This window comes from Pinus tabuliformis, chromosome 2_1, assembly GCF_031772625.1.
Source record: "Pinus tabuliformis cultivar Carrire ecotype Pingquan chromosome 2_1, CPIR1, whole genome shotgun sequence".
Taxonomy (NCBI): Eukaryota; Viridiplantae; Streptophyta; class Pinopsida; order Pinales; family Pinaceae; genus Pinus; species Pinus tabuliformis.
In genome coordinates this window covers 989,016,293-989,029,897 of record NC_142299.1, presented here as the reverse complement: position 1 = coordinate 989,029,897, position 13,605 = coordinate 989,016,293, and the positions used below count along the sequence as shown (strand labels likewise).

Below are 13,605 nucleotides of genomic sequence, written 5' to 3'. Positions count from 1 at the left end.
AGCATTCATGTCTGTTGAATTTTTAAGATCTATTTTGATTAAGTAGAGGAGTAATTCTATATGCACATCAAAGTTTACTAGAATTTCCATTTATGGTGACTAGGTTTCTAGAATGATGTCAATGTTGTGTCTTTTTCACTGGTCAAGGCTCACTTGGATACATCTTGTAAAATTTAGAAATGGCATTTGTTGTTTTGAATGGTGTTTTAAGCCCCTCAACATTTGCATAAATTTTTAGTAGATATAGTGGATAGTTGTTTGACATATAAGATCTAAATGGATAAATGGATTGAATCCTTAAGATCTCCATTTGATTTTCTCATTATTTTTTTGATCCCGAGATATCTGAGAGGCAACAAAGTCTGTTCTCTTCTAGTTTCCTAGAGCACCCAAAATTCCATATTATAGCACTAAAGGCTTTCCAATTCCATGAAATTTCTGTGTAATAATGTTAAATGAGATGCTTTTTTAATAATATTGCATGAATGACTCAAAAACGTTGCATTAGTAAATTCCTGTTACAGAAACATGAAGCAACAATGTTGAGTAGGTCTTACAGAAACATGAAGCAATAACATAGAGTAGGTTTTGTAATGGAGTGTGTTTTATATTAGGTAATGACATGCAAAAATTTTGTAAGAACATTTACTACCAAATTCTTTGGATTGTAAGAACATTTACTACCAGATTCTTTGGATTACAAAACTAAAGTCTAAAAGTAATTTATTTTTTTGGCTCCAATTTACCTTCAAATTCATAGGCTTGAATTCTTTAAAATACCACCTTCATATCCACCTCCATGTCTGTCATTTCTGCAAAAGCTAATTTTCAGAAGCATTTGATTTGCAAAAGCTAATGCTCAGAAACACTTGTTTTTGGCTCTAGCCTAGCTAATTCTCAGAAACACTTGATTTGCAAAAGCTAATTCTTAGAAACACTTGTTTTGGATTTGGATTTGATTTTGTGTTGTCTTTACTATTTACTGTTGCAATGTGTTAATAATCCATGTAAAAATCTAAATAATCAACACCTGCAACTTGAGAATATACCTTTGTCTCTGGTTTTACCTTGTGCCTATCTATGATGCCATCCGCCATCAACTTGATTCCAAACTGACCATTCACTTAATACCCTCTTTAAGTTGGAAAATTTTAAACAAAACATTCACATAATACCCTCTCTTTCAGTTGGAAGAAACCAAATCCAACTCTCTCTACCCTCTCTATGAGGAGGTGCGGTAGCTATTGGAAGATTCTCAACAAACCATCCACATAATAGTAACCTCTCCTCAAGTTGGAAGATGTACCAACACCAAATGTTATTTTAAATTAGAATCTCAAGCCTTTCATTTCTTTTCTCATCACCCCGTTCTACAATAATAGTTACAATATTAGTTATACTACTTTCATCTTCATGAACTGAAATATAAGTTAATTAGAAATCCATGTTTTCACTCATCTATGGGTTCTAAACAAACCATTTACATAAAAAGTTGGAAGAGGTGCCAACTCTGATTTCATTTCAAATCAGAAGCTTAATATATTGCTGCCTTGCACACAAAGATGGATGAAATAAGCTAGGTATTTTCCTAAAACAAACATTATATCAAATGATATAGAGGACAATAAAACTATATACAATGCTACACTGGAAAGATGTTTGCCATTGTAGTTCTCATTATTACCATGGAACCTTAGAAAATGATCAAAATAGTGAAGAATTATGCAATTATTATGTCCATTCCAATGTTAGATTGGCAAGTCACAATTGTTGAAAGGCTAGGAACCAGAAGACATTCCAATATGTGCTATAAAACATGCTAGAAAAATTGAAAGAAACAGAGGAAGTCAAAACAAATACTATAGAGGGAAGTGTCAAAAACGACACCGAGGAAATCAAATTTCTGGTCCACGAGACGGGAGACATACAAATCTGGAAAAATTCCGTACCTAAAAATCTAATTTCCTATGTAATATCTATTGAATCCTCGAAGGCCTTTGAAGACAGATTTCTCCACAATTATGCAAGGATTCTAAACAAGTTGGAAATACCATAACAGAAGGATAAAGGAATGAAAAAGAAGCATATATGCATTCCTTTTATATAAGGAAGAGCGAAATGAAAATTGTTTCATTTCATTTCAAATGAGAAGCTCATTCTTTTAATATATTGTTGCCTTGCACACAAAGATGGATGAAATAAGCTAGGTATTTTCCTGAAACAAACATTATATCAAATGATATGGAGGACAATAAAACTATATACAATGCTACATTGGCAAGATGTTTTCCATTGTAGTTCTCATTATTACCATGGAACCTTAGAAAATGATCAAAATAGTGAAGAGTTGTCATGCTTGCAACGACATAATCATAAACTGCTATGTAATTATTGTGTCCATTCCAATGTTAGACTGGCAAGTCACAACTGTTGAAAGGTTGGGAACCAGAAAGACATTCTGATATGTACTATAAAACATGCTAGAAAAATTGAAAGAAACTAAGGAAGTCAAAACAAATACTACAGAGGGAAGTGTCAAAAACCACCCCGAGGAAATCGATTTTATGGTCCAGGAGACGGGAGACATACAAATCTGGACAAATTCCATACCTAAAACTCCAATTTCCTATGTAATATCTATTGAATCCTTGAAGGCCTTTGAAGACATATTTCTCCATGATTGTGCAAGGCTTCTAAACAAGTTGGAAAGATCATAACGAAAGGATAAAGGAACTAAAAAGAAGCATATATGCATTCCTTTTATATAAGGAAGAGCGAAATGAAAATTGTTTATGTGACACATATTAGACTTAAGTGGTTGTAAATGAAGTCGAGCAATTGCTTCCAAGTGTTTTCATATATACATGTTAGCTGTCTATGTAACAACAAACATGACATCTAGTACCATGACACAATATGAATTTCAGTTTGAGTGCTGTCATCAATGTGGGATGCATGCAAATCGCCACTGAAACACACAATCAATGACCTTTTACACTCTCTCGACTTTTCATTCCTTTGCTACTTAGAAACATTTCTGTTGAAGGTAAAAGAGGAGGGGCGACTAAGTGCAAACGAATTTCATCGATTATGGATGAAAAGAATCGCAGTAGTGATGAACAACATAGTGCATTTACATGGATGGAAGAGTAGTAGAAGTCTCTGCTCATAGTGTGCGTGCTTATACCAGACAAGGGTATTTGCAAAAAGCAAAAGTCTTCCTTCAACATATTATGAAGAATGGAGGCAAACCAAATTCCATTACATGGGAAAGCCTTACCGAGGCCTATATACAGAGTGAACAAGTTCACAAGGCTATGGAGGCAATGACAAGATCTCTGTTAGTTGGACAAAATCATTGGTAGCCAAGTGATGTTAAAAGTGTAGAGGAATTTTTGAAGACTTTGGGAGGGGTTAAATTTGTGATTAGAGAGATCAAGAGTTCTCTTGGAGCAGATGAAGATAGCTAGAATGAGTGGTGATGCAGGTTCAAGAAATTGCATGAATTACCACACAACTATTGAGCCAAAGCTCCAAACTTGTATAACATGTGATTTAGGAGGAGTCTGTATATCCTTAAATACACAAATTCCCTCCCGCTTTTTGTTCTCAGCGGCTCGTGCCATAATTTTCGAGAGATATTCAATCCCTAGTCCCATTAAATATGTCTATTGTCCAAAGGATATGCCAAACCATCCTTGCAGCCAATTCACCGGATAATGTGACGTTGTCGATCACTTCACCATTAATTCTCCAAAGAAATATACAGTCCTTCTTCCTCCCTAAAGTGACGGATTCTCCATATTGTCCATAGGCTTAGTTAGTTTCATGTATATGCCTTATGAGGTGATAATCTAGGGATCTGAGAGGACGCCATGCATTGATAGCTCGCAACCCTTTCCCTACCTGTATTGTTTTCCAGTTATATTTACCCACATCATCCCTCCGTCAACGATTACAAGGAGGGCATTAACTTCTCCCTTAACCAAAATTTTGTTGCGGAATGGGTAGGTGATCCATGTCCCTCCCATCAATCTCACACCTGCTTTCACCTAAGGTAATTTCGTGATTCGCCAACTTGTCGATAATCTTGTTAAGGTTCCAAAGGATATGAAATAGCTAAAATTGTTCAATTTTTTTAACTGGTACTCTATTCTTGAAACAATAGAAGGCCTTGAGCCATGCTTATGAGCATTGGAGGTTGTGAACATTCTTATAACTAACAGGGAGTCCCCTACCACCTTAATTTTCTTTATTCTGAGAGATATAACTAGGTCCAAACCTTTCCACAATGCTAGTAGTTCCACTTTGTTGTTGGTGGCCACTCCTAATCCCCATGCATAAATTATCCCAGCTTGTTCGTCATGGAAATGAAGTACCCCTCCCGCTCCTACTACCCCTAAATTTTGTTTAGCTACTCTGTCAAACAAAAGAATGGCCTCCACATACATTTGATATAGCAACTAGAAAGTGATTGATGAGGGGACACCGATAGAAGGGATTTTGTTACTTGGGGAAATAACCATCACAATACTCACTGCATTGTGTCAAGAGGAAGGCAATCTTAGTGTTGTAGGAGAATTTTGTCTTTTAATGTGCAGTTGGTCTCACGAGGTTGGAAAATCAGGCAATTGTAGTTTAGGCACGAGGATATCTTCATAGCTCATTGTTTCACAGGTGTCGTAAGTGGGAAAAACATGTTCTCACCTAGTTTGCTATTGGTCAACCTTGGGGGCGCATTAATACCCCGCGACACTCTCCAGGAGCAACTTGGAAAGATTTTAATTGCCATCTTATTCATATTCCCGAACCTTTTATATGCATGTTATAAGTTTTCTTTTATGTTAGGTAGTGATAGACAATACCATTTTGAAACAACTATGTACATTGTGAACTATGCACCTTTTCTCTAGACGACAGTTTCTATCTGGTTTCCCATATGGCATATTAAAGCTGACTAGATAAATATATCTTGCACATATCACTATATTACTAATGTAATGTAATGTTATTGGGTTTGAAATAATACAATTATATATATATATATATATATATATGAATTATTTATTTAATTTTTTTACAAACTTTATTATTTTAAAATTGTACTTTTGAGAGATTGTTGTTTCCACTGTAAATATTTATGTGTAATTTTTTTTTGTTAGTTGAAATAAGAAATAGTGTCAAAAGAAAGTTACATTTTACATAAAAAGTTTTATAAATTAATTTAGAATATAAGTATAGTTTATATTTAAACATTTAGAACAACCCGAATCTGGTATTGGGGGAGATTTAAACTTCTCCATTGGCTCCTTCGAAACTTGGGGTCCCTCGGCCAGAGAAGACCAGCTATCAGATTTTTTCGCCAATTTAGAGAAAACAAGCTGTTGGACATTAACTTACTAAAGGTTAGACCTACCTGGAGAAATAGGAGAATTGGGGATGGCCGTGTTGCAAAAAGACTGGATCGTTTCCTCCTCCGTGAGGAAGCAGCAACAAAGATCCCAGCCTTTCGTCAGTGGGTGGGTGAAGGGGGAATCTCAGATCATATGCCAATCTTGCTAGAATTATCCAAGCCCCCCAAAAAACTGGTAGCCCCCTTCAAATTCAATCCTGCCTGGCTTCAAGAGGATTCTTTCAACTCTCTCTTTAAGACTACTTGGAGACCTGCAAGGGCCAGAGACTCTGATGATAAAGCTTTCCTCTTCATGGAGAATCTGAAGCACCTTAAAAAGCCACGGTGAGCTGGGCCAAGGAAAAGAAACTGAAAGAAGATGAAGATCTCATCCAAATAGGAAGGAACCTTCAATGGCTCGAAATCCCTGAAGTTGATGGCTATGAAACTCAAGAAAAAAGGGAAAGAATCATGTAGCAGGAATCCCAAAGGAATAAAATCCTCTTAGCAAGAGAAGAACAATGGCGAATGAAGAGTAGAGCCATTTGGCTAAGGGCAGGGGATGAGAACACCAAATTCTTTCAAAACTATGCCAGAGGAAGAAAGAACGTGAACACCATTTGGCATCTGAAGGAAGAGGGAGGAAGAGAGGCCCGATCCTTCGAGGACCTATCCCAGATGGGCACAAGACATTTTCAAAACCTATTCACAGCCTCGACAGAAGTAATCTAAACAGCCCAGACTTTTCCTCGTTATGTGGATGAAGAGGACTCACTGGAACTAATGGGAGAAGTCACCAGGGGGGAGGTGGAAGGAATTATAAAAGCAATGCCAAAGGATAAAAGCCCAGGTCCAGATGGATGGACAGTGGAGCTGTTCCAGCACTTCTTTGAGCAATTAGGGCAAGATCTTACTGAAGTTGTTGAAGAATCTAGAAGGAAAGGGGTAATCTACCCCCCTTTCAACTCAACCTTCATAGCCCTCATCCCGAAAAAATAAGACCCTTCCTCTTTTGAGGACTTTCGACCGATCTCCCTCTGTAACTGTATCTATAAAATCATAGCAAAGGTGATAGCCCTCTGGGTTAAACCAATTCTATCCAGGCACATGTCAAAAGAACAGTTCAGCTTTCTGAACAGGAGGCAGATCCATGAAGCTATTGGAGTAGCCTAGGAAACCATTCATAGTATCATCCAGAAAAAAATTAAAGGAGCAGTAGTGAAAATAGACCTCTCCAAAGCCTTTGACAGGGTCAGTTGGATGTACATTTGGATGCTTCTCATGCACTTGGGGTTTCAAGTTGACTTCATAAACTGGGTAATGGGATGTTTAACTAGCGTAAGCTTTGCGGTACTCATCAACGGAGAAACCTCCTCATTTTTTCAAGGCCAGAGAGGATTGAGACAAGGATGCCCCCTCTCACCCCTCCTCTTCCTTTTGGTGGCAGAAGGCCTCAGCCAACTGCTCCTAGAAGCCCGAAGGAAAGGGGATATCAAAGGGCTGGAAGTGGTAGTCAACTTAAAAATAACCCATCTCTTGTTTGTGGATGACATTCTGCTATTCACTAATGGAAGAAGATCCGAAACACAAGAATTAAAAAGGATACTAAATCTCTTCTTAAAGGCAACAGGCCTGCAAGTTAACAAAGATAAATCACATCTACTGTTGGAAGGTTTCAACAGGCAGGAAGTAAACCAAATCAAAGAATATTTGCCTTTCGAAGATCGGAAGCTACAAGACTGTTTCAAATACCTAGGGTTCTTCCTAAAGCCCTGCTCATACAGGAAGCAGGATTGGCACTGGCTGATTGCAAAAATCGAATCAAGGATCACCCACTGGAGTTTCAAATGGCTATCTAGAGCTGGCAGACTGACCCTTATTAAATCAGTCCTTCTTGCTATACCTGTCTACTAGGATGCCTTAACCTGGGTCCCGAAAGGAATTCTAGAAAAAATCAGAAGAGTTTGCAGCAAATTCTTATGGGCAGGCTCAAAGGAAGACTCGGTACTCCCATGGGTGGCCTGGGAGAAGGTGGCAAGGCCAAAGGACTGGGGCAGATGGGGAATAAAAGATTTAACCGCCTTCGGACCATCACTAGCAGCAAAGCTGGGATGGAGGCTAATCAAAATGGAGAACCTCTAGACTATGGTGGTCAAACGGAAATACATTGATCCAATGCCATTGGAAGACTGGATTAAAAGCCCAAATAAAAAGAAAGGCAGTGCCTCTGTGGTGTGGAAAGCAACATTAGATGGCTTTAAGCTTATTGAACAAGGCCTATCCTGGCAGGTAGGAAATGGAGAACAAGTCCGTATAGGGAAGGATCCTTGGGTTGGATGCAACGAAGATTTCATTCTATCCCCGGGCCTCATCAACCATCTCAATTCAAGAGGCATTCATAATCTTAGTCAAATCGAGAACCATGGCCACTCCTCCATCTGGGGTCAAGCCTGGCTTTCAGGATCGGACCTAAACCTCAACCATCAATGGAGAGGGGAATGGATCACCTTCATCACAGAGTTGTCTCGATCAAATGTCCGACTTAGAAATAGACTAGATCATTTAGTCTGGGCTCATGCAGACTCAAGAAAATACTCCCCAAAACAAGGATACAAGTACCTAATGACGAAGAAAGGCTGGGGAAATCAAGATTGGTGGGCAACCTCAATCTGGAAACTGCAATGCCCTGCAAAAGCCCGATTGTTCTTCTGGTGCATCCTCAAGGAGAAGGTGCCAACCTGGGACATCCTCCAGAAAAGATATAAGTCAGGTCCAGGGAGGTGCGCCCTATGCAAAATTGCCTCTGAATCAATTTATCACCTCTTTATAGATTGCTCCTTCTCCAAAGAAGTTTGGCAGGCTATCGGGGAATTGATCCACAAAAGAGTCTCATGGAATGGGCGGACGATCGCAGAAGCCTGGAAATCTTGGTGGCAGCAACACCCTGAAGAAAATCTGAGGAACCTTCCCCTAATCATCTCATGGGGGTTATGGCTCGCAAGGAATAAAAGTATCTTTCAAGATCAAACCCCCTCGGCGGGGAGCACAACTGTCGGAAGTGCATCTATCTTCACTAGCATCCCTAAGCCTACCCATGAGGAATTACCCTGCCCTGTTAGAGAAGAGTGCATTAAGGAAGGAGTTCCTTGGGCATACTTTGATGGGGCCTCCAGCCAAAATAACAAATGTGGTGCTGGGCTGGTTATTCACCTACACCCTCATAGATGCCTCAAAGCCTCAGTGGGTTTAGGGACCGAAACCAACAACTTCACAGAGCTGACAACCTTAAAACTTCTTCTCTACTGGCTTACCCATCTGGGCATATCCATGATTCAGATCTTCGGGGACTCACTAAATATTGTCAAATGGTTCAATGGAACAAGCAGATGTCAGAATTACATATTATCTCCATTGTTAGAAGAAACCACGCATTTAAAATCTTATTTTAATAACATTTCTCTATGTCACATTTACAGGGAACGCAATGATTCTGCAGACCAGCTTTCTAAAGCGGGTCTGCAACAAGATCTAGGAAGTTGGAGGATAGAGGACTCAGAGATGGACGAGATCCGTGTGTCGGATCTTCCACCCTATGCTCAAATACAATCTCTCTAAGTCTACAGCCTAGGCTCAGGCATTTTCCTTTGTTCAATTTTTTTTTCTTCAGTTCAAAAACAACAACCACTTACACTTTTTCAACTCCATAACAATCTATAATTTCCATACAAATTTCAGTTGACTCATTCCTATTTGGGTTGTTTTCCTTTCTGAGGAGACCCGGGAATGATTCAGCCCCATCAGTTTATGTTCTAGTTGATAACAGAGACAAATGATGCGGTTTTTTTGCTCAGAAAACTGATCAATCGGGGCTGTTTTCCTCTCTGAGGAGGCCTTGGTTTAAAAATTGATCAGTGACTTAGAAATAGATAATCGAGATGGTAAAAGGAGTAACCTTCAAGCAACATCTCAACAACTCTATGATTGAAAATCATACAGTCATTTGAATGCCTAACAACATATACAATGTAACTTTTTGTCACTGCAATGAAAAGTTCGATTTTATTCTCGGAAAAAAGAAGAATAGTTGATATTTAATAATGTTATGATTTTAAATTAAATTATTATTATAAACAAATGATTATTACAAATAATTAAATTGGCGTGAAATAAATTTTGTAATTTAAAAGTTGGGATTTATAATATGTTGTTTGGTTATTCTTAAATATATTAAAGAGAGTGTAGGCTAAATGTTATATGTTTTTATTTTTTGGGTATTTTTTTGACATTTTCACTTAAAATTTAGTCGGAATTTGTTGAATTACAAGTTTAATCAGTGTAATTTACATAATATAAGGACCCAAAAAGTTTTTGATGTCACTAAATCTATTTATGCATTCAAAAATGAAATTTAACGAAAAATTACACTCTGACAAAGAATTGTATGGTCAAATTATGATGAAAAAGGTTGAAATGTAGAATAGTTAGACTATGCTTGCAAAAAAGCAATGATCCATCTCTCAAGAGTGGTGAGTCACGAAATTGGTTCTCCCACACCAATCAATTAGGAAAATGAGGTCCATAATGCAACACTCGCCACAAAGGTTTATAATGAACATGTTGCTTAGTTGTTCTTGAATACACAAAAAAACACTAGGTGGGTAATGCCAACAAGCATGGACCCACCAAGTTAGACAAGGTCCATGGTGTGATACCCAAAAGGAGGTTTTGTAATGAGCATATCACTCTATTAAACCTCGACTTGCCTGAAAAAATTAAGTGGTTATGTTAAATAGTATCGAGTAGGCTTGAGTAAGGGGTCTCATATTTAGTTTGGCTTCTCACTGCATTGTGACCTCAAGTTAAATTATTACAATCAATCAAAACCCTATTTTGGGTCCATGGTTAAATACTTATTAAAATGTCATAATAAAAATGTCACTCAATTATCCCAAATATATAATAAAGCGTTGAATCATCTCTTAAAAGATAGCAAATAGCTAAATTAGTTCTCTCCTAAATACCTACTAATATAAATATGAGCCATAATACAATACCCACCAATAAAATTTATAGTGAACATATCACTTATCATTCTCAAATATACTAGAAAGCAAATGTCACCTAAACTAAACGAAATCTAAAGACACTCGCCACAAAGGTTTATAATGAACGTGTTGCTCATTTATTCTTGAATACACAAAGAAACACTAGGTGCGTAATGCCAACAAGCACGAACCCACCAAGTTAGACAAGGTCCATGGTGAGATACTCAAAAGGAGGTTTTGTAATGAGCATATCATTCTATTAAACTTGAGAGAAAACATGGAGTGGCTATGTTAAATAATCTCAAATAAGCTTCACTAAGGGATCTCATATCCAATTTGACTTCTCACTACATTGTGACCTCAAATTAAATTATTACAATAAATCAAAACCTTATCTTCGGTCCATGGTTAAATACTTGCTTAAGAGTCATCATAAAAATGTCACTTAATTATCCCAAATAGATAATAAAGCATTGAATCATCTCTTAAAAGATAGCAAATAACTAAATTAGTTCTCTCCTAAATGACTACTAATTAAATAGTATCCATAATACAATACCCACCAAGAAAATTTATAGTTAACATATCACTTGGTCATTCTCAAATATACTAAAAAACAAATGTCGACTAAACTAAATGAAATCTATTCTAGAGATTAATAATGGGCACAATAATCAACATTAACAAATTTATGTGGACTATTATCTCATTAGCAATTAACAAAATACATGATTTTTTTTTTTTTAAATTGTACTTAAGGCATTGTCTATTGAAATTATAATTTTGCTGGCAAAGTTATTTTCAATTGAAATCAAGTTATTTTTTGTTTCAAAAAATCCAACTATAGGAACGTTTAAATCATTTTTTTCTGATAGAAATAGATTCAGCACCATCAAAAACCCCCAAACACCCAAAATCCTTAAAGTTAACAACTATAATTCAAATTTCCCAAAATTTCTACCAAATTTTTATCTGATACCAACAGGAATGTATAAACCAATGCTTCCATAGATTTGATTTGATCGTAATTTACAATTATCGAGATAGATTTCGTACTAATATTTATTAGAGAAGAGATAGGAGCAATATCATACCACTTGTCTTTTAGTAGTTGGATCTCCCAGTTTTTGGAATGCTCCAAATTCTATTCGAGCATCCAGATCCGAATCGATACCAGCAAAAACATCTCTGAATAAGGTCCTAGCACCATGTCAAATGTGTCCAGAAAAGAAAAGGAGAGCAAATGTAGCATGTCCAAAAGTAAACCAACCCCTTGGACTACTACGAAAAACACCATCAGATTCTAGAGTAGCACGATCTAATTCAAAAATTTCACCTAATTGAGCACGTCTAGCGTATTTTTTAACTATAACAGGGTCACCAAAACTTACCTTGTCAAGTCCACCACCATAGAACTCAATAGTTAAACCTACTTGTTCAACACTATACTTTGATTCTGCCCTCCTAAAAGGAACATCGGCTTTCACAATTCCTTTTTTGTCCACCACAAAAATTTCTGCTAACCTCTTTAGGCTACTCTTTTACTTAATAAATAACAATACCATATAAATACCAAAGCTATGTTGTTGACCATGAAGAAGCTTCTGGAATGTCCGGCCAGCCTGTGCTACCGGAATCCTGTAAAATAGCAATTACACTCGTGAGTAACGGCACGATACTCAAGCGGAGCCCTACGTTTTGTCTGTGGAAGACAACTTCGCTTCTTCATATTTTGTTACGTGGCATATACACAGTCGGTCAGTTGTGTCGAAGACTGACATAGACGACCTAATTTCTCGAAACACTGGGGTTCGCGTACGCACAAGTAAGACTTTCCGAATATTCCAATGCCCTCTTTGGTTGCCCGCCACGCAACCATCTTCTCATGCGTCTATATATATATTCACCGATGTTCTCTGTGATTGCAAAGTTGAATACCTAGCGATCATTGAATCTGCCAAAATGCCTGCCACAGAGCCACGGTGCCCTGAAAATGAAAAGCGCGGAGGCGGCCTCTGGCGCGTCTGTTCGCTGGAAGATATACGCAAGACACTGCTGCGATGGGAAAGGAGTCCAACTGCCCTGGAGGCCGAGGCCCTGGAATTGGAAAAGCCCTTTTCAGGGTCCTTAAATGGCGATGCAAATAAGGGTTTTTCCTCCAGAAATGGAGGGGGAGACGGCCCCTACGCGTTTCAACTGCCCGTGCATTATCCGAGGTATTCCAAGGTCGATTACGAATCGATGCCCGAGTGGCAGCTCGATAATCTTTTTCATGAATACGGTTTGCCCATCAGAGGAGATTTGGCGTTCAAGCGGAGTTACGCCATGGGGACCTTCCTCTGGCCTGATCAGATTTGAATAAAAGATTTGACGGTATATACATCCTGGGCTTGATTGATTGATTCTGGGCAAAGTTTTAAAATAAATTTGAAAGCTCTGTATGGCTTATATCTTATGGATGCCTTGTTAGTATATGAGTTCATTGCCAGAATCTCCTTTCAGTCCAAATTGTGTTAAGAGGGGATGCATATTACTGGGTTGGGTTTGCCGTTTTTGCATCTGAAGCTATTTTTGGTTTAGGTTTTGTTTACAGAATTCTTTGTTCAGTAGGTTTAGGTTTTGATTACAGTAATTCTTCATTATTGGAGGTGTAGGGCTGTGCCTTCACAAAAGTTTTGTTTACAGAAAATTCTTTATTCGAAAGGTTTTGATTACAGGTAATTTTTCATTATTGGAGGTGTAGGGCTGTGCCTTCACAAAAGTTTTGTTTACAGAAAATTCTTTATTCAATAGGTTTTGATTACAGGTAATTCTTCATTATTGGAGTTGTAGGGCTGTGCCTTCACAATGTTTAATGTTATAGACGACATTCGTAAAGGGAATTTCTCCGATTGTATTTCTTCTTGGGCGATTTCCTCATAGCCTATTCAAGTTCCCTTCAGCTTGGTCTATTCTATTGCTTGGGTCAATTTGTTGTCCATTGGATGATGCAAATTCAACTTTGTATATTTGGAACCATCCATTCAATTGATTATGCGGTTCATATCATCAATTTGAGGCCCGATGCCCAAGGAATCGGCCTAATCAGATCCATAGCCTTTTATTATCAATCATATTACGAGTGTTAAATTCAATGGAACAATAAAACAAAGGGCCTTTTATTATCAA

At 37.7% G+C, this 13,605-nt stretch overlaps 1 protein-coding gene across 1 annotated transcript; it reads left to right on the top strand.

The window, feature by feature from the left end:
- The first annotated feature begins 12,285 nt into the window (after window positions 1-12,285).
- On the top strand, window positions 12,286-13,393 carry LOC149203950 (uncharacterized). Its single transcript, XM_089403629.1, has 2 exons — window positions 12,286-12,810; window positions 13,086-13,393. The coding sequence occupies exon 1, from the start codon at window positions 12,400-12,402 to the stop codon at window positions 12,793-12,795; it is 396 nt and encodes a 131-aa protein (XP_089259755.1). The 5' UTR covers window positions 12,286-12,399; the 3' UTR covers window positions 12,796-12,810; window positions 13,086-13,393.
- Window positions 13,394-13,605: the final 212 nt, after the last annotated feature.

Coding starts and splice junctions, on each gene's coding strand:
- LOC149203950 (XM_089403629.1), top strand. CDS start 12,400: ATGCCTGCCACAGAGCCACGGTGCCCTGAAAATGAAAAGCGCGGAGGC.